The following is a 21,287-nucleotide window of genomic DNA, read 5'->3' on the forward strand; positions in this document are numbered from 1 at the left end:
GTAGGAATGTGAAGTTGGTTTTGGTATAAAACGCCGCTGCCATGGGGGTCCTCAGGACTGAACTGGAAACCCCCTGCCCTGCTATAACGAGCCAGCAGCTGCCAATGCAGGGCCTGATCGTGGCAGTACAAATTATAAAAAGGGAAATAAATGTGATCAAGTATGACGGGGCAAACCTCTAGGAAAAAAACAGAATCACTTCACAGTGAGAACAGAGGAAGGAAAATGACTGAGCAGAAACAGAAAGAGCGGCGACCACAAAGATGACCGCAAACAACAGGAAATCAGAAGTGAGAAGGGCAGCTGGAGAAGAAGAAGAACAATAAAAATGGGGTTTGGGACTGAAGGCGAGCGCTCACTGCAGGGCCGGAGGGTATGGTAGATAAGCGAAGCCCAACTCACCTTCACGCCATCCTATATAGCGCCTTTCACAAGCCACGAATGGACAGAATGAATATTGAACAGCCTGAAGCTCGTTGTGAGAGATGTGCCATTACTGCTCAGACTCGTCTCACACCAGACACACGTGGCCACAATCAGGGCTGCACCCCACCCTTCCTGCCTTGTCCCTTATGTTGTAGGATTGGCTCCAGCCCCCTGTGACCCTCAGCAGCAATGCCCCTACTTTTGGCTGGCCAGCTGTTTTGGGTGCTCAGAGCCCGACTCTGGGGTCTCATCCATATTCAGGCAGTGGAGGGGTCAGTCACGGCCAAATGGCCAGTGCGAAATGAACACCACGAGTTCCCGTATACACAGTCGCACGGTTACACTCACACCATACACTGATGATTTGGTGTTCAGGCATAAGGACGCTAAATTAGATCAGCGACACTAACAGACCCGTCAGCCCAACAAGGCTACCCAATCCTATCCACTTAATTCCTCCATAAGAAGGTCCCACTGTCCGCCACGCCACTTGGTTACCAATTTCAGGAGGCCGTGGCTCTCTGGATGAAGAAGGACGTTTGTGTCGAAGCCCCCCTTAACAAGTGTATCCTTGTGCAGAACTCACTTTAAAGTAACGGCCTCGACCCACTGCACTAATGCCCTTCATATTTAAACTCATGAGTGACACACGCGGGGGCGGCCCGGTCGCAGTCTGGCAGGACAGTCGGGGCCTCACCTCGCAGGCCGTTAAGAAGGCACGAGGCTCGCGGCGTGAGATTCGGCCTGCCGTCGGCCCTGCAAAGACACAACACTCACGCGGCGCCGTGGCTTCACAAGCTACTTTAATTGCTGCTGCTGCTGCTGCTGCTGCTGCTGCTTTCACGCGCGACGCCGAGTAGCCATCAATCCCTGAGCAAATCCCGTAACTGTACGAGTCTGACTGCCGGCCCCGCACTCTTCTCTATGTACAATCAAGCGGCCGGCAGTAAAGTCCGATGGACCGCTGACCAGTCAGAGCTCCTCCCGGGCCGCGGCACTGCCGCCCACGGGCTGCGTCTGCAGGGCTTCTCTGTTCTGGGCGCTCGAGCCGATGTGCGCCTGCTGCTGCATCTTGCCGGACTTCTGTCTGTCCCAGTCTGTCGTGACGCCTTCGTTGTCCCAGATGGTGGAGGTCTCCGTGTCGCTGATGTAGCCCGGCTCCCCGGTGTAGTGCGTCGGGAAGACGAGCAGAGGCTCCGCTGAGAAGGCTTTCAGGTCCCGCGGCTCGAACATCTCCAGGTACTTCACCCTGGAAGAGAGAGGCAGCCAATCAGAAAGTGGGCGCGTGTTGGCGGGCGGGAGGACGCGGGCCCGCGCGCGCGCGAACAGGAGAGGCTGTCGGTGACGTCACCTCGCAGCAGCCCGCGGAAACCCAACGGGATTACAACGAGGACAGGCGGTGCTATTTAAACGGACACGCGTCTGACCGTTGGCTCGCGTTACTTTTCAGACTCGGAGCTCCGTGACGCACGTCTGTGTGGTCGTGGCTGGCGAACTGCTCAGCGCATCACCGGGGATCTCGAAAGCAATCGGCGTCCGAGTCAGGCGGGTGAGTGTGTATGGAGGAGAAAAATAAAAAAGTTCAGTGAAACGTGACGATAAATACAAATGAACAACATGAAGTGTGAGTATAAATAATGAAATGGGCCACGAAATATAGTTGGTTATCAATTCTTTACGCATCTATTTAATTACCAGCCGGAGTTCCCGCCTTAAACAAACTGTCTTTGGAAGTTCAACGTGGACGGCAAAAAGCTCCCCACGATGTGACAAAACCCCCAGCAAATTCATGCAGATCTTATCCGGATTAGTTAAGCAGCTGTTGCTGTACTTGTGCTCTTCGACGAGATCCCCTGCCGCCGGCCTGAAGGGGCTTGCAGTTCCCACAGGGCTGGCTTTGGGTCGCCCCCTCCCATGACAGCCCCTGTCCCCAGTATATGCCACGCAGCCTGTGTTTTATTTCTGGACTGATGTACACCGTGACAATGGGCTCAGACACACAAACGGCTGTCGATTTCTACCTTTATTTATTGCAGTGAAGTGACATGAACATGGCACACACATTCTTCTTGTTGCTCATTTCTTTATGTGTTTAATTCTGTTTTCATGTATTTATTTCAGTGACGCCTCCTGCAACATGAGCTGAGCCCTGAAATACAAAGTGTCACTTTCACTTCTCAAAGCTGAGAGGGCAAGTCCTGTGCTGTGACAAGTGAATCCTCCGGTGGCCCAAAGCTCTGATCGCGCACATCGAATAAGAGGACAAGAAACTGACGTGCGAGGCCGCGACTCATCGACAGGACTTTGCTGCTGGAGTGTCTTCAGTAAATGTTCCACTCGATGGCCAAAGGGTTCATTAAGTCTGCTGTACCAACGATTCACCAATCAAAACGCAGTACTTCCTAGAGCCCGCCCCCTTGACTTTGATGAGTGAAGTGACAGTTTTCATCTCCAGGCGTATTTTATGTTGCTTGGTGTGTCAATGAAATAAACAAATGAAAACAGAATTAAATGTATACAAAGATGAGCGTCAAGAATAGTTTTTGTGACAATTAATTCAGTTCTTCTTATTTATTTGTGTATCTATTCATTTTGTCAGAAATACTCCCCCTTACGGACCTGAATGGAAACAAGTAGGGTATGATTTAAAAAACAGTAGAGGTGACTGTGAGTGGCTTTGTCACCCCAGTGTGGACTCCCCAAGTCGGCTGCGGCTCGCGTGGGATTTCTGCAGGGTCTCCAGTGTTTCTCCCACATCCCTAAGAGTGGCGTTTGGGGGTGGCAAGTGGGGCCACCGTCCCAGACCTCGGTCTAAGGGGGCCCCACTTTTGAGGTCCGCGTGTCCCATTGAGCGGATTTGTCAAGTTATATTCTCCATTATAGATCAACTACGTCTCAAGACGGGCTCTGCGGTCTGGCGATCCCAACTATTGAAAATGACATTGCAGATCCAGAATAGACGACAAAGATGGCATCGATGACTTTTCCAATCGGAAGGCAAGAAAAGTGGATTTTTGTCTCTAAACCTGGAAACCGGTGAGAGATTTCATGATGATCATCTATGTTAATTTCACACTTTCTGTCGAAACACTGAAACTCACATTTTATTTGTAGGCCATAAACATGTCCGAATATTTCTTCTTCTTCTTTCGACTGCTCCCGTTAGTGTTGCCACAGCAGATCATCTGTCTCCACCTCTTCCTGTCCTCGTCATCTTGCTCTGCCACACCCGTCACCTTCATGTCCTCTCTCGGGACATCCATAAACCTCCTCTTAGGCCTTCCTCTTCCCTGGCAGCTCCATCCTTAGTACCCTTCACTCATTATACCCCTCACCCCTCCAAACCAACGTCATCTTGCCTCTCTGTCTTTGTCTCCCCACCGTCCCACCTGAGCTGACCCTCTAATGTCCTCCTTTCTAATCCTGTCCATCCTCGTCACACCCAGTGCCACTCTTTAACATTTTTAACTCTGCCACCTCCAGCTCTGCCTCCTGTGCCACCATCTCCAGCCCGTATAACACAGCTGGTCTCATTACCGTCCTGTAGACCTTCCCTGTCACTCTTGCTGATACCCGCCTGTCACAGATCACTCCTGACACTCTTCTTCTTCTTCACCTGTCTTCCACACTCCCCGTTACTCTGTACTGTTGATCCCAAGTATTTCAACTCCTCCGCCTTTGCCAGCTCTACTCCCCTCATCCTCACCACTCCTCTGACCTTCCTCTCATTCACACACATGACATCCTGCACATCGAGACTCCGAGGAGACTTGTAATTTGGGTCCTTTTTCTAGAAGAGGCCCTGCTGATTTTCACAGGCATCGTATTTCGCACTGTCGTCGTATTGTCGTGAATTACGAAATTGCACTTTTTTTAATTGATTAAATCGTTATTTTTTGATAAAGTCCGCGTGTTATCTTATAAACATTGAGCTGAATGCCATAATGAGAAGATCCGGTGCAGTTTCTAGAGTCCACACACACCGGTAACAGCGTTTGACGTAATCGGCCCCGTGTGGCCCCACACACCCCTAAGGCCGCCTCTGCCCATCCCAAAGACGTTGGCATTTTGCCGTGGGCTCGATGCAAGTGCAGCGGGTGTGTTTGCCTCAGTGGGCCTTTCCTCGAATGTTCAAGAATGTCGTGAGTGCCCACCAGTTGCTTTAAACGTAACGCGGGCCGTCCTTTGGCAGAGGTGTGTGTGTGTGTGTCAGCACTGGTGTCGGCTGCAATCCCATCACTCCGTCAACACCCTAAAAATGACAGAAAGAGAAAGTCACTCACTCAGGATGCTTGTTAAACATGATGGGCAGGAACTCATCCACGGGCAGCATCTTGGAGAGGGGTTCTGCCCGGAGGAGTTTGAGCGCCCCCTGCTGCGAGATGGCGTAGCCCAGCGTCCAGTAGGAGTAGTCGGCCTCGACCAGGTTCCGGACAGCTGGCACAGACTTTTCAGGTTTCTTGATCTGCATGCGCTTCCTCCCCACATATCTGCAACGCAGCCAAGGAGAAGCCGTGAGGCTATGGGCAGAGGAGAACAAAGCAAGAGCTAACGTCCAAAATGGAGACTCACATCAGGTCCCAGTCCAGCTGGGCTTCCCGGATGTTTGACATCAGGCTCGTCAGTCTTTTCCTGAACTGTGGTTCAAACCTCACATCGTCTTCCAGTACCAGGACACTCTGCAGACCATGCTGCACCACCTGTGAGGAAAAGGGGCACCCAGTCATTAGTCTGCCTAGCTTGGTGGTGGGATAAAAAAATGAATGAGTGGGCATCTTCACATCCAGCAAACACACCCAGTCTGAGTGTCTGCCAGGTGAGGGGTGCGAATGTGAAGAGAGCACCAAAAGAGCCTTCGGCGAGTGTGACCATCAGAGTCCGTCACCGTGTCCATTCAGAAGGGCAGTGAGAGGGACTTTGTGTGGTACGACTGAGTGGGCATACAGCAGATGGGCAAATACCTACTGGCACTGCTTGGGCACTGGTTGGCAGGTGTTACAGGTGTGTGAGTGACATGAGTGCAGCACTGTGTGTTGTGTTACTGAGAGGGAGTGAAGGGGCCGTGGATTCGCCGTCCTCTGCGCAGGTGGGCTAAGGTTTGGCCGTCTGTCCCCCATGCAGTCTCTGACCCCACAGCTCTGGGGGGACTGAATGATGAGCTCCCAGCCCACCTAACGCGTACCTCCTTCCATATTTGGTAGTGGCTCAGGAAGCAGCCGATCTCCCCTCGGGTTAGCACCCGGCCAGAGTAGGGGTCCTCGTAGCCAGGAAGCATGTCGATGCCCATCGCCTGCAGCTGTGAGGAGTTCAGAGCACTGTAAGAGAGGGGTGACGATGTTATTGCTCTGTCATCAGCATTTGTCAGCCAAAGTGATGGACCACCTCCTACTAGAGCCCACCTTCCATCCACAGCATCCAACACGCTAGGAACAATCTGTAAAATGGCCAGCGTGCGTAGCATTCGGTCTCGCCGAGCAGTGCGCTTCTTCAGGTTGATCAGGAAGATCTGAAGATAAGATGGCAGAGAAAGCCAGTAAGAAGCATAGAGTGCCAGGCCATGTGCCAAAGGGACAGCATCTTGTTACCTCATCAAATCCTGCCTTGTCGAGTGATGCCATGGGCATGTGGACATACTGCGAGGGCTCTATGGGTGGGCGATCAACTGAAAGAGAAAATGACAGCCCATCAGTGTCCTGCCAGGCAGGGATAAAAACAAAAAAAAAGGAGCTTACTGTCATTGTCACAGGCCACTGGACTGGCAGGGCTGCACATTGGAGAACATTAAGAGAGCTGAACAGACACGGAATAGAGGACGTGTGGGCAAAATGGGCACTAGAGGGCACACTCGAACACACAGTCCACTAGAGGGCACGCATTAAGAGTAGAGACCACTGGGGGGCACACACTGTGTGTAAGGAGACCAGCAGAGTGCCACACAAGTTCAGTCCTGGCTTTTGGGTCCAGTCAGTTGTTTGTACCTTTACTGGGTCTCACTGCTTATTTAGCTGTCCTGCTCTCTTTATTCTGCATTTCAAAAAGTCCTTCATTGTTAGATTTACAGTCAGAATAAAGCGAGAAGTACGAGTGTGTATGTCTTGCAATGTCATTAGAGTTTCATTTGATTTTCACTTTTATTAATCAGACACCAGAGCCAGTGACGCTAACTGACGAAGGACAGCAGCTGCTTTAGTTTAACCCAACTGTGTGCTTCCTAGGAAATAAAAAAACAAATAATAAATAACTAAATAACTAGAATATTACAAATAAACAAATAACTAGAAAATCAAAAAAACAAACCAATAAATAACTAGAATATCAATCCATCCATTATCCAACCCGCTATATCCTAACTACAGGGTCAGCTGGAGCCAATCCCAGCCAACGCAGGGCGCAAGGCAGGAAACAAACCCCGGGCAGGGCGCCAGCCCACCGCAGATGACTAGAATATTAAAAACAGAACTGAATTGTTGAGCGTCCAAACTGGTGCTCCGCTCGCGGTGCCACTGTCAGCGTCAGCGAGGCGCCCTTCGACTCCGCGATTCAACTCTGTGCCTCCACTCAGATGATGGACGTCTATGTATTGGTCTCATTTTTCACCCACTGCTGGGGGTCCATAGGGGGCTCGCCATCACATGACAACACGTTCATAATCAATTGTCTGAAGTGAAAGCCCACAGCTTGTGTTTGACGTGTGTCACTTTTCACCTTCTGCAAGTGACTCTTGGAGGGCTAAGACCACCAGTAAAAGCCAAACGTCAGACGTCTGATCGTATTCATTAACCGCGCAAAAGCAGACAAGACCCTCCGCACGCCTATATTACCGATCTTCATTTTTTCCAAGCTGTGTGAATTGGAGAAGCTTTGACCCCTCACACGCCATTAGGGGGTCCGTTCATGTGGCATCCTCACCATTTTTGGTGGGCACACCTGCAGTTTTGGTTTATTTTTTTATCAAACAAATTGTCCAGAATGGTCTAAATGTGTTTTTTCTTTGTTGGAGTCTCAAGGGCCAAGAAGCTTGACTTGCCTACCTAGATATCAAGATGGACTGACTGGTGTGCCATATGTGGGGCGGGCGAGTCAGGAGGCACCACACATAAAACACGGAAGTCATTTCAAAGCGTTGAGAAGTAATTCTCTGGATGGATCTAAAAATCACCAAGTGGGAAGTAAGCGCTTGCCTAATTAATACAGGAGTCCAATTCAAAGAAGAAAGTGGAAGCTGCTGCCACAGCGGGGTGCCATGACTGAATTTCAGAACCCCTGAGGACATACCCTGAGATCAAGGAGGGCTTGTCTTGCGTGTCCTGCTGGCCACCAGAGGGCTCACTAGACTACTGTGTTTGGTTTTAGGTGGCCACCAGAGGGCTCACTTTGCTGACAGGCACACACTGGTGGGATCACCAAGTGGCTGACTGGACTTGTCTGCTGTTCCTGGCGCACGTTGGCTGCCCGCGACTAAAGCAGCACATTAGGACACACACAGCTACTGGACACACCAAGATACAAGTACATGATTGGGTCGGTCAATATGACACCAGCAGTGACTCCTCAGAACTCCTCTGCAGACCTTTATGTCACCTGGTTTTGGACAGTTAGCGGAGGTGAGGTGCCACATGGTACGTGGCACCTGGGTAGCACTTACCCATTGCATCAGTTTGGACGTGAATGCAGCTGTCCACTTCTTCCTCAAGGGTCTGCTGTGGTTTTAGAGGAACAGGCAGGTACCCATAGTGCACCTGGTTACAAACGTACATCTGAATACCTAGGAAGACATGAACAGAGGTCAGTGGTCAAGCAGGGCACACAGCCAGCACTTTGGCCAATCGGGCGGCTCTGGCCTGTTACCACGACAGCAGGCTGCACTTCAAAAGCATCCCAGTGAGAGCAGCTCTGCTGCCCAGCGGTGCCCCAAACTGCTGCTTTGATGTCTCGTGTTACAGGAAGTCATTTATATTAATGAGGGCCCCAAGGCTCATCTGCCTTTACTGGCACACGTCATCAGAGACCACCCTGGGCTTTCAGGCAGTTCTGAGGAGCCAAGAGGACAACAAGCAGAGAAGAGTGTGAGAGGCTCCAGGAAGTGGCATGAGAGCCAGCAGTTAGAAGAGATCGTGCCAGCCAGATATGGACATCAGATACATGTGCTGTGTGTCTGGCCACCATGGTCCACTCTACCTGACGCCAACCCCTGCACTCGTCTGGACCTTCACCTGCTTGCCTGGCAGAGAATGCGAAGACCATGATGTCATCAAAGGCCCAGGTGTAGTCGGGATGAGGTGGGTAGAATGCCAAGGAACGTGTGGCAGCTTTGCGAAGGTCAATCAGGAAAGTGGAGTGGACCATGGGCACTGCAAAGCAGCCAGTTTGCTTCCACTCCCTGATGGGCACGTAGTCGGGCGTCCTCTTGTAATACCCCTTCAAAGAGAAAAGAGGAGACTGGTGAGTGACCTTGAGTGCCCCCATGGCCGTGCCCTTTGGTGCTATGCCCTCACCTGTGAGGTAATTCCACACCAGAAGTTGGAGTACAGGCTGCGAGATTCCAGCATAGGTGCCACTATTGTACGGTTTTCCAAAATCATCAAATTCAGGATTTGGGGGTTGGACAGAAAGTTGTCAGCATCTGCAAACTGAACAACGAGCACTCAGGTAAAGAAAGCGGGACTGCGGCCAGCGTGGTACAACCACGCGGCGGATTGTCACACCCACCAGCACGTAGTCGGCCCAGAGCTCCCTCGCCGACTGCAGGGCCTCCTGGCGCAGCTTCATCACCTGCTTGAACCGTGAGCTCGTCCAGTGCTTGGGCCCCGACTCGTCAGGGTAGGAGCTGTAAAGACACGGGTGTCAGACAGGACCCCCCATTAGCAGGACCCATCCCACCCCACACTGTGCCCACCCACCGTGGCTCCTGCACGTTCTTCCACTCCACGTGGTGGTACAGTTTCTGGACATTCTTCTGCCACTCCTGCAGCACGGCACTGGTGTTGTCCACATTGTGGTCACTTGCTGCCCTGCAGAGGGAGAGATGTGACAATCTGAAGTCAGCACCGTAGCTGCATTAAGTTGGCACCTTTGTGCCATGACCTCTGTGGCAGCGTATGGTCAGTACATCTCAGAGCTCGGCCCAGTGCCAGGCTGTTTATTTGCTGGTACTCATAAATGAACCCAGTGCCGATTTGACACTTATGCGGTGCCAGTCAGAAACTGGGCATACTTCAGCCCACTCCCTGACTCTAACATTACAAAACATGACAACATGACAAAAGTGTCACTCACACAGATGCCCAGCGCCAAAGTGCACGCTCTCCCTCTATGTAATGGGCACTACTGTGCAGTGGTGCCAGTCTGACCCAAGCCCTCTGCCTGAAGGCCTTGTTTACAGCCCATGTCTCCCGTCACTTAAGACGCATGAAAATCAAAGGACTCGCCAGTCTGCCGCCCGTCTCCCTGGTAATTACAGGTTTGAGGCAGGTGAGTGCCGCTTGGCCTGTTATTAAGGTGACACTGCACCTGTCGGGAAGACTTCAGCTCTTCAAGTCTGGCCTTCCCTGGGCATGGCATGGGTGATAGCTGAAGCCTGGCACATGATAGTATTTCACCAGAGGCTTGCAGAACCGAGAGCCACAAGTGACAGTCGGTAGACATGGCATGAATGAAAGAAAAGAGAAAGTCCTGGTGGAGAAGGCAAAAAATTAACATTCAAGGGTGGGATGACTGGGGGGATCAAGCAGTGAGTGCCATTATTGGATGGCACCGTGTCGCTGTTCTTTGAAAACTGCCATGTCATCCAAGTCTGATCAGGATGTGAGGCCTGAATTGTGACAGTGAGATGGCACAGGACACACACCACTGTGGCATCTCAGCTGCCGTCAGACTTCTCACCATGCGCCACATGTCCAGCCACATCCCAGAATACCAACACACCACTTGTAGCCAATAGTGGGAGATCACTGTGATGGCCGCATCCTGCAAGGTTGTACTTTCTGACCACTTTCACTGCCATTTGGAAAAAGGGCCAACGGGTCAGAAATGGGCCAGATGGAGGCGAGGAGCCACCTGCCTTCATGGGACCTACCTGAGTCCGCACCTGACGGACTCACACACTTCTTATAGGGAGGACAGTAGAATGAGCAGGCCAGCAAAGAGCCGAGGCCTGGGGGACTTCAAGGAGACTCTAAAGGACGTGGGGTGCGGAAAGCTGGAAGTGGAACACACAGAGCTCGACGGGCATTGGATGACCACCTGCTATGCCAGGTTGTGAGTGAAAGACAAAGAGCAAGTGGCATTACATTACAGAACAGTAATGAGGTGCCACGCCATCGGGGAGCCCTTCGCTTCATCTCATCTGTGCGTGACATCCATGACCCGTCATTTAGTTTGAGCCGATCACAAGAAGTGCAGAAGACGATAAATAAACACAAACTGACGACAACAGAGGTGCCAACTGCTGGTAGCAAAGGGTGGAGATAAAAAAGAAGGGGCTGAGAAATGGGGCTGGGCACACAAGTGAGGCCATTGGATAGAATGAAGAAATCTGACATGGCGACAAGTGGAGCACACGGCAATTCAACTGCTGCATCAGTGGGAACGCTCAGCGATGTGACGAGAGGTAAACCAGCGTGAGAAATGGAGGAGACCAGACCAGACGACGAGACGTCATCAAACCGCATGCCACGCCATCTTAGTTCTTATTCTGTGAGGCAGCTTGTGTTAGCGGTAAATCGTGATGGCAGGCACCGAGTAGAATTGTTCATATCTTCAACCTCGCATAACCAAGGCTGACATCATCCTGGCATAGCACCGCACTGGCAACGCCCCAGAAAGGCCACATACATAGGAAACACTCTGACTCTGAACACGAATGAGGGACGTGTGTCCTCCGAAATGAAAAACCGAAATGTCCGAACAAAAGTCCTACCGACACCAAACCACAACACGTCATCGGCTACTCGTGTTGAAGTCGTAACTGAGCGAGAGGGCGAGATGTGAGTTTACAAACACACCACCAGAAAGCCTTAAATCTCCACACGCTGGCACCTGACAAGTCGAGAAGACAACAAGAAAGCCGTCCTTGAAAAGGGATCAGCACAGAAACTCTGTAAACCGCTCAGAAACGCAGAGACGGCAAAGGCAGAACGCTAACACGACGAGAAGATGAGAAGGACAATGACGCATACATGGAAAGGGAATCCGAAAATAAAAGAGGAAGGACAAGACGAGACGTAAAGGGGACAAACGAGCTCAGGGCTCTACAAGACGTTGAGGGATCCACACTTTAGTAGGCCTGCTGGAATGGAGACCACTGAACGGCAGAGAGTTTCTAGTCAAGGAACACGAGTGACCAAAATAAACCGAAACTCAATCGAGGCAAAAGTGCACCGAGAAAAACGTCTGACGTGTTAATAAGAAGAACCGAATGGAAGAGTTTCAGACTGTGATGGAGATCACGACAGAAGGAGTTCTTCAACAGGAACACAGATGGGAATTTGTTAAGGGCCGATGGGCACAAACGACAGAGAACTCAAGACGTGTGCTACGTGGCCCAGTGGTGGAGTGGACAGGAGGCCTCTGGCACCTTCAGATTCCCACCTGATGATATTTTGGAGAAGTTAAGTGAATAACTGATGAGCTGGTGTGGTGGGCGGCCTGATGTTGTCACAACTGCTCTACGCATCTACGCATGGAAGTGTGTGTGTCTGTCTGTCTGTCCGGCCCGAGAGTGAGAGGTGGAGTCGGGCTAAGGATACACAGCACGTCGGCAAAAGGAAGCCTCCGAAGAAAGTCAAAGTCACAAGCGAGGCGAGCGCGTCAGCAAAACGAATCCTCCTAGGAGAGAGAGAGACGCCCAGAGGAGTTCCTTTCAATCACCTGACGTCTCTGCATTTCAATTTTATTTCTGATGATTTCTACTTTCTAGGACCCTGGGCTTACACAGTCAGTTATTAATAAAGGAAATGGCACCAAGCTGTCACCAGTTATGGAGCAGCAGCCAGGCCAGCAGGCACAAACTGTTGTGGAGAAACCTTCAGTGAGAAACGAGCAGAGCAGAGTCTTCAGAATGTGTGCCGTCCCAGTTCATGAAGTGAGCCCGCTGGTTTGGGCACGGCTCGTCTTTATTTCAGCTCATCCCCATGCCGTTCATATTTCTCGTCACCCACTTGACGTGTTATCTCGTAACAGTCACCTCCCCTTGTAAACTCCTCGTAATCATGATGGTCATTAGGACTCGAAGGTCTGGAGGCGACCATCACCTGATCATCATTTACATTCCTAATCTTCAGCTAATAAACATCGGATGAGCCCTCATCATTACGTTAGGACCAGGATGACCCACCTCTGAGACACCAGAATCCCCTAAGACTGACGTGACAGGCAGCCGTGCCGCTGGGAGCTGAGAGGAGCCGAGCTGCTGGAGCTGGAGGCCGGCAGACGGCCATTTTCATAGTCAGCTCTTAGACTCCTCTGCACCACGCAGCTTGCTATTAACTCGATCATCTAGAACATTCATAAGCCTTAAAATATCAAATGAAATGCCATTTAAGAAATGTTTACATGCTTAAAGTGTTTATGCGCTGGCACGTCAGCTTGCTTAGTTTTCTGTAAGTTTAAGGGCCTTGAAGGTTTGCAGGTCCCATTACTCAGTTCCCTCAAACACTCACAGCGTCCTCGCTTCTTAGAGAACAAGGAAAGTGAGAAACAAGCAGGCCACAAGAACACAAAAGCAGCCGCCTGTAAAACAATTGTGTCTGTTGTGACGGATGGCCCCTGCAGCATATGTACCAGGGCTTCATGTGCATGGGAAACACAACATCTCCCCCTGAACGCTAGATGGCAGCCTCCCTGGGTTGCAGCGGTGCCATGGACTCCCCAGGGCTTCATGGGAGTTGGAGTTTGGTGCAGCCCTATTGGGTTCGGCGGGCACCGCCAGGGGGTGCTGCAGCAGGAGCTGCTGGCCCCTTTTGGGCACTGGTTTCGCCACACCCGGAAGTCAGCAATCAAGCACCTGGAGCACTTTGGGGTGCCCAATAAAAGGAGCCAGCGACCAGCTGGAGGAGGACGAGGTTGCCTTGGAGGAGTGGTGGTGCCGAAGGAGAGAGCTTTACATTGTGTGGTCGTCTTTTTGGGACTGTGCTGTGGCTGGGGGACACGGGGAAGACATGCCCTCCAGCTGAAGAAAAATACGAGTTTATTTATTGTATACGTGCCTCCAGTGTGAATCGGTGTCAGGTCGGGTGCCTATATAGCGCCTTTTGTTACACTGGCCAAGCCACTTCAACAAGATGTCAAGCAACTCCTTTTAAGAGTCAACAGTTCTAAAACCGATAAGAAGGCATATTGATCCTTGATTTACATCTCAACAAACGAAGCTCTCTGTGACCATTAAAAGGCACACAAAAAAAGAAAACACAAGTGCCACCCTGGAATAAAAATAATCAAAACGCAATCAAAAATGATGACCAAAAGAAAAAAACTCGAGGGGCGGTGTGAAGAAAACGGCGAGTCATCAGATCTTGACGATCAAGCAGATCGATGACCATTCCAACCAAAGGAGACAGAAGAGGAAGAAGACGACGGTAAAGCCAAAGAACAAAGCAGCGGGCGCCAATGGCAGATCCACTCAAGTGTGACATCAGCCGCCACTTAACTCACAGGACTCGACTGGGAGATCAGAAGGACCCCGTCCTGACCAGCTGACTGGGCCTGCGTTTGCACCACCACTACACTGACTGGGGCGGACTCTGCCGATTCCACACACTAGTAGGATTTCTCTGAAGATCACTCGAGGGAGAGTATGAGCAGACCTGGAAGAAGAAGAGCAGTTTAAGAAAAGAGAGAGGAACGAGAGACATCACCGTGGATATGAGGCCATTGGCTCAAAGTCGTGAAGACCTCGAGGCCACGTTGAGAAGTATGGCTGAGCCAGAACATCGGACGGTTCTCTCTTATGTGTAGGATTTTCATCGATCAACAGGCAACAGTTTGAACGTGTTGAGTAGAAAGGCAACGGATTAGAAAGATGGCTAACAAAGCCACACACTTCACTTCACCATACCTGTTTAAATTATGTTCTGAACCAGCAAAAAAAAAATAACGAGTGAGGAAATTAGAGGAAGGCCTGTCAAGAACTAAGATCAAAGAGCAGAGCCTGGGAAGGAGCTTGCATCTTAACGTGAAGAGTCCGAGGATTGAGGCAACTGGACATGTCAGTAATGACATCATTGACAGGGCAGAAGTAGAAACACAGACGGACTTCAGCCTGCTTTGGAAAGAGCAGCACTTGAGAAATCCCCATGAAGGACCAAGACGAGACCTTCAAGGGCACAGATGAATGCAGAAATGTGAGAAGATCCAAGAGGGGAAGAAAACCAACGGCTTTGCATTACGGTGCTGGTGAAGAACTAACTCTGTGCCCAGATAACTCATCAGCTGGTATTGGAGGAGATTAAAATGTTGACTTTCGTGTTTGGACCAATCATGGAAGGAGAAGGATCATCAGGGAGAGCCATCATCTCCAGTGTTTCAGCGATCAGTGATTTGGCACCTGACTGAAGACCCAATCCTCGTATGTGGCATGAAGGTGTGCCTATCCACAGACTCGATGGCACTTAGAACCAAGTGCCAGTCGCACCACTGAACCACCAAGTGGTAGAACTGAGCGGCTCGCTGGCAGGGACGCTGATTACGTCAAACAGAAAAGACAGACGTGTGTGCAGCGTGTGGATGGCCGCGGTGCTAATGTCTGATGACTTCTTATTGGTTAGTGATTGGTTCTTTACTGGCACCTTCGTGTTGTGCGTTGGGTTTTGTTGATGGCAGCTGGAAGATGCCATACACGACTTCAGGTGTACTTCACTGGCATTTAGGATGGTGGCGTGTTACCATTGGCTCTCAAGTTTGTGGATATTCATGCAAGTTCTGTGTGTGATTCTTAGCTTACGTCCATCTAGTGCTACAGGAGTTGTCCACGAGTTTTTTATTTGATTTTTTTAATCGTATTTGTTCCAAATCTATGAATTACAGAAGACGTTTTATAACAATGACAATCAAAGACAAAGCTACAAGAAGCTGTACAACTGATAATTGTCTCCTGTGACACACGCTGACCCAACTGGTGACCTGCTCAGCCTTTCGGGTGACATTCGTTCATCAGCGTCAGGTCTTTACAAGTTTCGTTTGCACATGTGACATATCATCACCAGGTTTACTGAGCACGTTGCTTGTGTTTTGACCTTCTGCCCGCTAACACTACGCCTTTTCAGCCCAGGGTTCCATGAGATCGTGAGCCTCACTGGGAATCACACAGGCACTAATGGCGCTTTTCCACTGCGTAGTACGGCACGACACGGTTCAGTTCAGCTCACTTTTGGGGGTTTTCCACTGGTAACAGTACCTGGTACCTGGTCCTTTTTTTAGTACCACCTCAGCCGAGGTTCCAAGCGCCGAACCGTTACCAAAACGTGACGTGTAAACTCTGCTGGTCACTGATTGGCCGGAGAAAATCGTCATTACTGCGTCACTGGCTATTCTTTTCAGACATTCGAAAGTTCTCCAGCCACTGAGTGTTTGTAAAACCGGGAACAATCACATCCCACCACTCTGAAGCACGGTTAAATGTCCAAACAGATGGTCTGTTGCGGCGATTTTTTTGCAAAATGTGGAAGATGTGTAATATACAGAATCAGCATTTTAATGTTAAACTGGCAGTTAAGATCATTTTATGCTTTGCAACAGTGATAAAAGTTAGCTAGTGATGTGCTTTTTTTAGATGCTTACCCTTGCGCGTCGTTGAGCTAAAGTGTTGTCGTTGTCTGCGTGTTGTTGTAAAAGTTCCACGGTGTCACGGCAGTAGAGGCGGCGCAACTCTAACGACACGTGAATAATCCCTCCCACTCTAAAGCGGTACTAAACTGCAGTCGAAACGCAAACCGAGCCGAACTGAGCCGAATCAAGATGAGCTGTACTGAACCGTGCTGTGCCGTACTATGCAGTGGAAAAGCGCCTTAAATGAGCTCCTCCCCCAATTCCAATGTACACGACAGGAAGACCATGCCCCCTCCATCTGATCCTTCGGAGGTCGTTTAATTTAACACCACGCCCCTTGTGATCAGACCACACCCCCATCATATTGGATGCTTTGGACCTTGTGGTCTAGCGCCACGCCCCTTGTGATCAGACCACACCCCCATCATATTGGATGCTTTGGACCTTGTGGTCTAGCGCCACGCCCCTTGTGATCAGACCACACCCCCTTAGCTGTCTCTGCCCTCCAAGGGACTTCAGTTTTTTTTACCCCTTTATTGAAAGACAATGAATTACAGCGGGTGGCACGGTGGCGCAGTGGTAGCGCTGCTGCCTCGCAGTTAGGAGACCCAGGTTCGCTTCCCGGGTCCTCCCTGCGTGGAGTTTGCATGTTCTCCCCGTGTCTGCGTGGGTTTCCTCCGGGCGCTCCGGTTTCCTCACACAATCCAAAGACATGTGGATTGGCGATTCTAAATTGGCCCTAGTGAGTGCTTGGTGTGTGGGTGTGTTTGTGTGTGTCCTGTGGTGGGTTGGCACCCTGCCCAGGATTGGTTCCTGCCTTGTGCCCTGTGTTGGCTGGGATTGGCTCCAGCAGCCCCCTGTGACACTGTATTCGGATTCAGCGGGTTAGAAAATGGATGGATGAATTACAGCCAACACCCAACTCAATCAAACGAATAAGATGAGCGTCACAATTCCAAGGATATTCTACAAGATTAATTTTAAGAAAAGAACTCCACGGATAAAAAAGGGAGCAATACAAAGATACAGAAGATGGACTGGAAATCCTACAGGTGAGCCCACAACTCTTTGGACACATGCAGGTTCTCCCTGGGGGTTCACCAGTAGGTCCAGTGCACAGAACGGCCTGAAGAATCCCAGGATTGTCAACATAGCGTAACTCCCTGGAATTTAGCAGGCAGATGTGTAAGCCCACAAACCGTCATGGAGACCTCGTCGACACAACATCACCGGCCTCATGAGGTGAGGATGATGAGGAGTGGATGTCTAGCAGAATGCAACTGGGATAAGATGGGAACTGTGAATGAACAGGCAGTTCCCAATGATCTCAAGCCAGGAATCTCCTGGGGTCGCACGTGTGAAAGGAGCTCATGTTTCCCTGGAAATAAAAGCACAGGAAGAGGGGGAGCAGGAGATGCCACAGTAGGGGACAGAGAGAGCACTGTGCCTAGCAGGAGGGACAGATGGGGGCAGTGATGAAAGGCGCTATATTCTACCTGGCAGGGTGAGCACAGCCCAGGACAGGTCATGCAGGCACTGGCTGCCACGTGAGACTCATTAGCGATTAATGAGCCACACACCCTGTGGAGAGCAGCGGGCAGAGCTTTAATGAGGTGCTCAATGCCACGCTGGGCTGGCGGCGCTTTGATGATGAGCTTGGCTCCTGGGCCATTTGCTGCTAATTAAACTGCTGAAGTAACTGCACCTCCTGGGGGCGCCGTCCATCGCTCACTCTGCGGATGGGCCAGGTGGGCACAGGTAGAACAGTGCCCACATGTGACTGCTCACAGTCAAGGGGCTTCCAGGGGCTCGACAGGGATTCCTGACAAGTCATGTGAGCCGACTTCTCCTCACTGCCATCTCGAATTCCTGAGGCCCTCAGATGCTATGAATGAATGAATCATTGTGAAGAGCGCTGCGTGGACATCAATCTCCATTCTGATGATGCGAATGAATGGCGCTTTGTGTGCATGGCAGCGCTGGGCGCTCCGGTGGGCCAACTCAGGGCAAGGGCAGCGCTCCAGCTCAACGTCCACGGCGAAAGCAGGTGCTGTCCGCTCGAGGGGGGCGTCCAACTGCAGCCCGGACCCTCTGACCGGCACGGAGCGCGGCGTTGGAGCAGCGGGGGGTGGGGGTTTTAGGGGGGCGGACAGGACAACAGAGCCACGAAGGGACCGCGGCTCTGACCTTTTAAAGCCGCCGCTTCTCTGTAAGTCGCTTTGGATGGGCAGGAGCGGATGCGAGTGGCGGCGCTCTGCTCAACTTCACCTTCTTTTCGGAAGGTCCGCCTTTCGGTGAGCTGGCCCTCTTCACGCCTGCAGGTCACTCCGAGTCACCACTTCCATGTGACCATCGCGCCCTCCCCTGACCTCGCAAGCAAACACTAAAACGTCAAGAATGTGGAGAAGGCGAGCGAGCGAGCGGGGAGCGGAGGGGGGCTGGTGTTGATGAGCGCCGAGCTCCGACCGGTGGGCTCGGGGGACATCAGCCTCGGGAACGGGGGACGGAGAAGACATTGCGGAGGAAGAAGATGAACGCGAAAGAGCGAACGTCCGCGCACGCAGGGGCTCACCAGATCGCCAGCCGCTCCTTCGGGTAGTCCAGCCGCTCGATGCAGCCCAGGTAGAGCGGGAGGCTGTGCGCGCTGTTCCGGGCCAGGATCGCGATCATCACCGTCGGCTTCTGCAGGGGCGACTCCGCCGGGGGCCCGGCATCGTCCGGCCGCAGCCCCCGAGCGACGGAGAGCAGGAGCAAGCCGAGCGTGAGAGCGGTGCCTGTGGCCATCGTGCTGTGTCTCGGCGAGGGGGGCGTGCGGCTTGACTCGGGCTGGGGGCGGAGGTGGAGAGGCGGGAGAGCCCGCCCAGGTGCCACCTGCATGTAGACAGGAATGTGTCCGCGGGCCTCGGCAAAAAAACAAAAAGAAGAGGCACATGGGCGGCAGAGTGTCCCAGGCGGAGTGGGGTTGGGGGGTGTGACGTGGGCGGGGCGGTATGCTATCCTGCTTCGTATAGCGCCTTTCTGTACCCACGCGGGCGGGCATCTTTATACCCCCCTACAGAGCCGAAGTAGCTATTGTATAGCCTATTGCCTATGGCGGGGAGGGGACTGAGCGATCATTAAATACAAATCAATAAATCAATCAATCAATAAATAAGAGCGCAGATCAGACCACAAAGCTACAGGCCGACCTGCTGAGTTTAGCGATTAACTAACGCAGGCACAGCGATGGGTTGCCATTTACGTTACTCCATTTCTGACCACTTTGTTTAAGCGAATCCGACTTGGTTATATGTGCTCATTTCAGACAAGTATATTAACATTAGGCCACCCGGGTCATTCGTGCGTGGAGTCTGCACATTCTCCCTGTGTCCCTGTTTGGTGACATGTGGCTTAGCTGGACTGCTGATGCTAAGTTGGCCCCTGATGGCTTTCCATTATTTTCCAGTTTCCAGTTTGTTTGCCCCGTGATGGCGGACTGGCCTTCTGTCCAGCAGTTGTTCCTGCCTTGTGGCCAATGCTTGCTCGGGTGGGCTCCAGCTGCCCCGCGCTCCTGCCTGTCATAAGTGGGTTAGGAAGATGGACGCTCTCAATGAAGGGCGCTATAAAAAAAATAAACTAAAGTGAATTGAATGGAATAGCAGATCGTATGTCCAGCCATCTGATCTGCTGATCCCCTACTGCATCCCATCATAAACAGCACTTTAAGTACATAAGTAAAAAGACATAAAGGGTGCAGCACATAGAACTGTGGACCGAACAAATGAGTTCTCAAAGTGAAGAGAACCGTGAAAACAGGAAGGGGCAACATACACACTGGGCATGAGATGGGCACACACAACCCTATACATCCACTAGAATCAAAGGGCAGCCCCCATGTGTGCCCCCAGAAGGGGATAGGGCAGGGGCAGTTCAATCCATGGTGGGCACCTGTGGCTCTTTAGAACAAGCTGGATGAGAACTGGCCAGTCAGCCCAACAAGCTCACCAATCCCCTCAAGTCGAGTTTTGAGGGTCCCCAGAGTCCTACTGTCCCCTATGCAAGTCAGAAGCTAAAGGTGTCCATTTTATTCTCCTTGTACTCTTCAGCAGTGCAAACAATGGAGAGCTGCCACTTATTTCTTAAGAAAGGTGGCTTTCGTCAGATCATTCACATATCAGGATCATCCACCTCCATATCTTGCTTATTCAGTGCAGATTTAGAGGAAAGCTGGAGCCTCTCCCAGCAAGCACTGGGCAGAAGACAGGACTGCACCCTGGAAAGAACACCAGCCCATTGTGGGGAGAACATCAGGGGCAACACCAGTCCACCTAAGCTGTGTGCCTTTGGACTGTGAGAGGAAACCGAGCTGCGCCCACCTGGACACAAGGAGAACATGGAAGCTCCAACAAAAACAAAGTCCACAACAGAAAATCAAGACACCAAATCTCCAGCAAACACGTCACAAAAGAGACAGTCCAGAACAACGGAGCAAACGTTAGCCACCGGAGAAGCACAAGGGCAGGAGAGCAGCCAAGAGCATCATGGGACTTGAGGACACGTCCTTCTGTGACCGACTCTGTCTTCGGCAAAGGAGACTGCGTGGGCACCTCGTCCAGGTCTTCAAAATCCTCCTTAGATCCTGCTGATGGTGAATCCCACACTGGAGGACACCGGGGGACAAAAGGGGAAGTGCAGTTAGGACTGAAACCGAGAAGAACTGGGAGGACCTTGAGGACCTCTAAGAAGCCCCCAGATGAGACCCCTGGACCTCTCAGCTATTAACTACACAGACGAGCCTGACGGACTCTTTGAAATGCCACAGCATTAGGGTTAGGGTGCCTTAAATAGGACCCTCAGTAAATGTCAAGTTGAGGACCCTGAACGAGAGCGACACTCTGCCACCCCCCATTGGGCGCCTCTATGTGGAACACAAATCTCATTGGTTGGAATGCCAGCACTTTGGCTTTTCCTGGCGTTCACCTCAGCAGGCTCACAATCCCAGCTTTCTGCTCGTTCCTTGTCAATGGCGACCACAGCCAAGCAGCCTGTCCGGTTCCCTCTTAACACTCAGCTGTTATTAAATAGAAGTGAACTCCGAAGGCGCTTTTTGTCAACGACTC

The 21,287-nt window shown here is 51.5% G+C and overlaps 1 protein-coding gene and 1 long non-coding RNA gene across 2 annotated transcripts; one reads left to right on the forward strand and one right to left on the reverse strand.

The window, feature by feature from the left end:
• Positions 1-1,211: 1,211 nt before the first annotated feature.
• colgalt2 (collagen beta(1-O)galactosyltransferase 2) lies at positions 1,212-19,150 on the reverse strand. Its single transcript, XM_039735562.1, has 12 exons — positions 18,761-19,150; positions 9,327-9,437; positions 9,136-9,253; positions 8,922-9,056; positions 8,640-8,844; positions 8,072-8,191; positions 6,012-6,088; positions 5,826-5,932; positions 5,609-5,741; positions 4,999-5,126; positions 4,710-4,916; positions 1,212-1,675 (listed from the first exon to the last, which is right to left on the reverse strand). Exons 1-12 carry the CDS (start codon positions 19,063-19,065, stop codon positions 1,399-1,401), a joined length of 1,923 nt encoding a protein of 640 aa, XP_039591496.1. The 5' UTR covers positions 19,066-19,150; the 3' UTR covers positions 1,212-1,398.
• LOC120514921 lies at positions 1,683-2,953 on the forward strand. Its single transcript, XR_005630545.1, has 2 exons — positions 1,683-1,975; positions 2,548-2,953. It is a non-coding gene; the product is annotated as an uncharacterized LOC120514921 (long non-coding RNA).
• Positions 19,151-21,287: the final 2,137 nt, after the last annotated feature.

The sequence above is a fragment of the Polypterus senegalus genome, chromosome 14, assembly GCF_016835505.1.
Source record: "Polypterus senegalus isolate Bchr_013 chromosome 14, ASM1683550v1, whole genome shotgun sequence".
In the NCBI taxonomy this organism is placed as follows: Eukaryota; Metazoa; Chordata; class Cladistia; order Polypteriformes; family Polypteridae; genus Polypterus; species Polypterus senegalus.

Bases quoted from the DNA above. Each gene is read 5' to 3' on its own strand.
- colgalt2 (XM_039735562.1), bottom strand. From the start codon at position 19,065: ATGCAGGTGGCACCTGGGCGGGCTCTCCCGCCTCTCCACCTCCGCCCC. The intron at 9,254-9,326 runs GTGGGTGGGCAC...GTGTCTTTACAG, and splicing joins AAGAACGTGCAGGAGCCACG to CTCCTACCCTGACGAGTCGG. The intron at 5,127-5,608 runs GTACGCGTTAGG...TTTTCCTCACAG, and splicing joins ACTACCAAATATGGAAGGAG to GTGGTGCAGCATGGTCTGCA.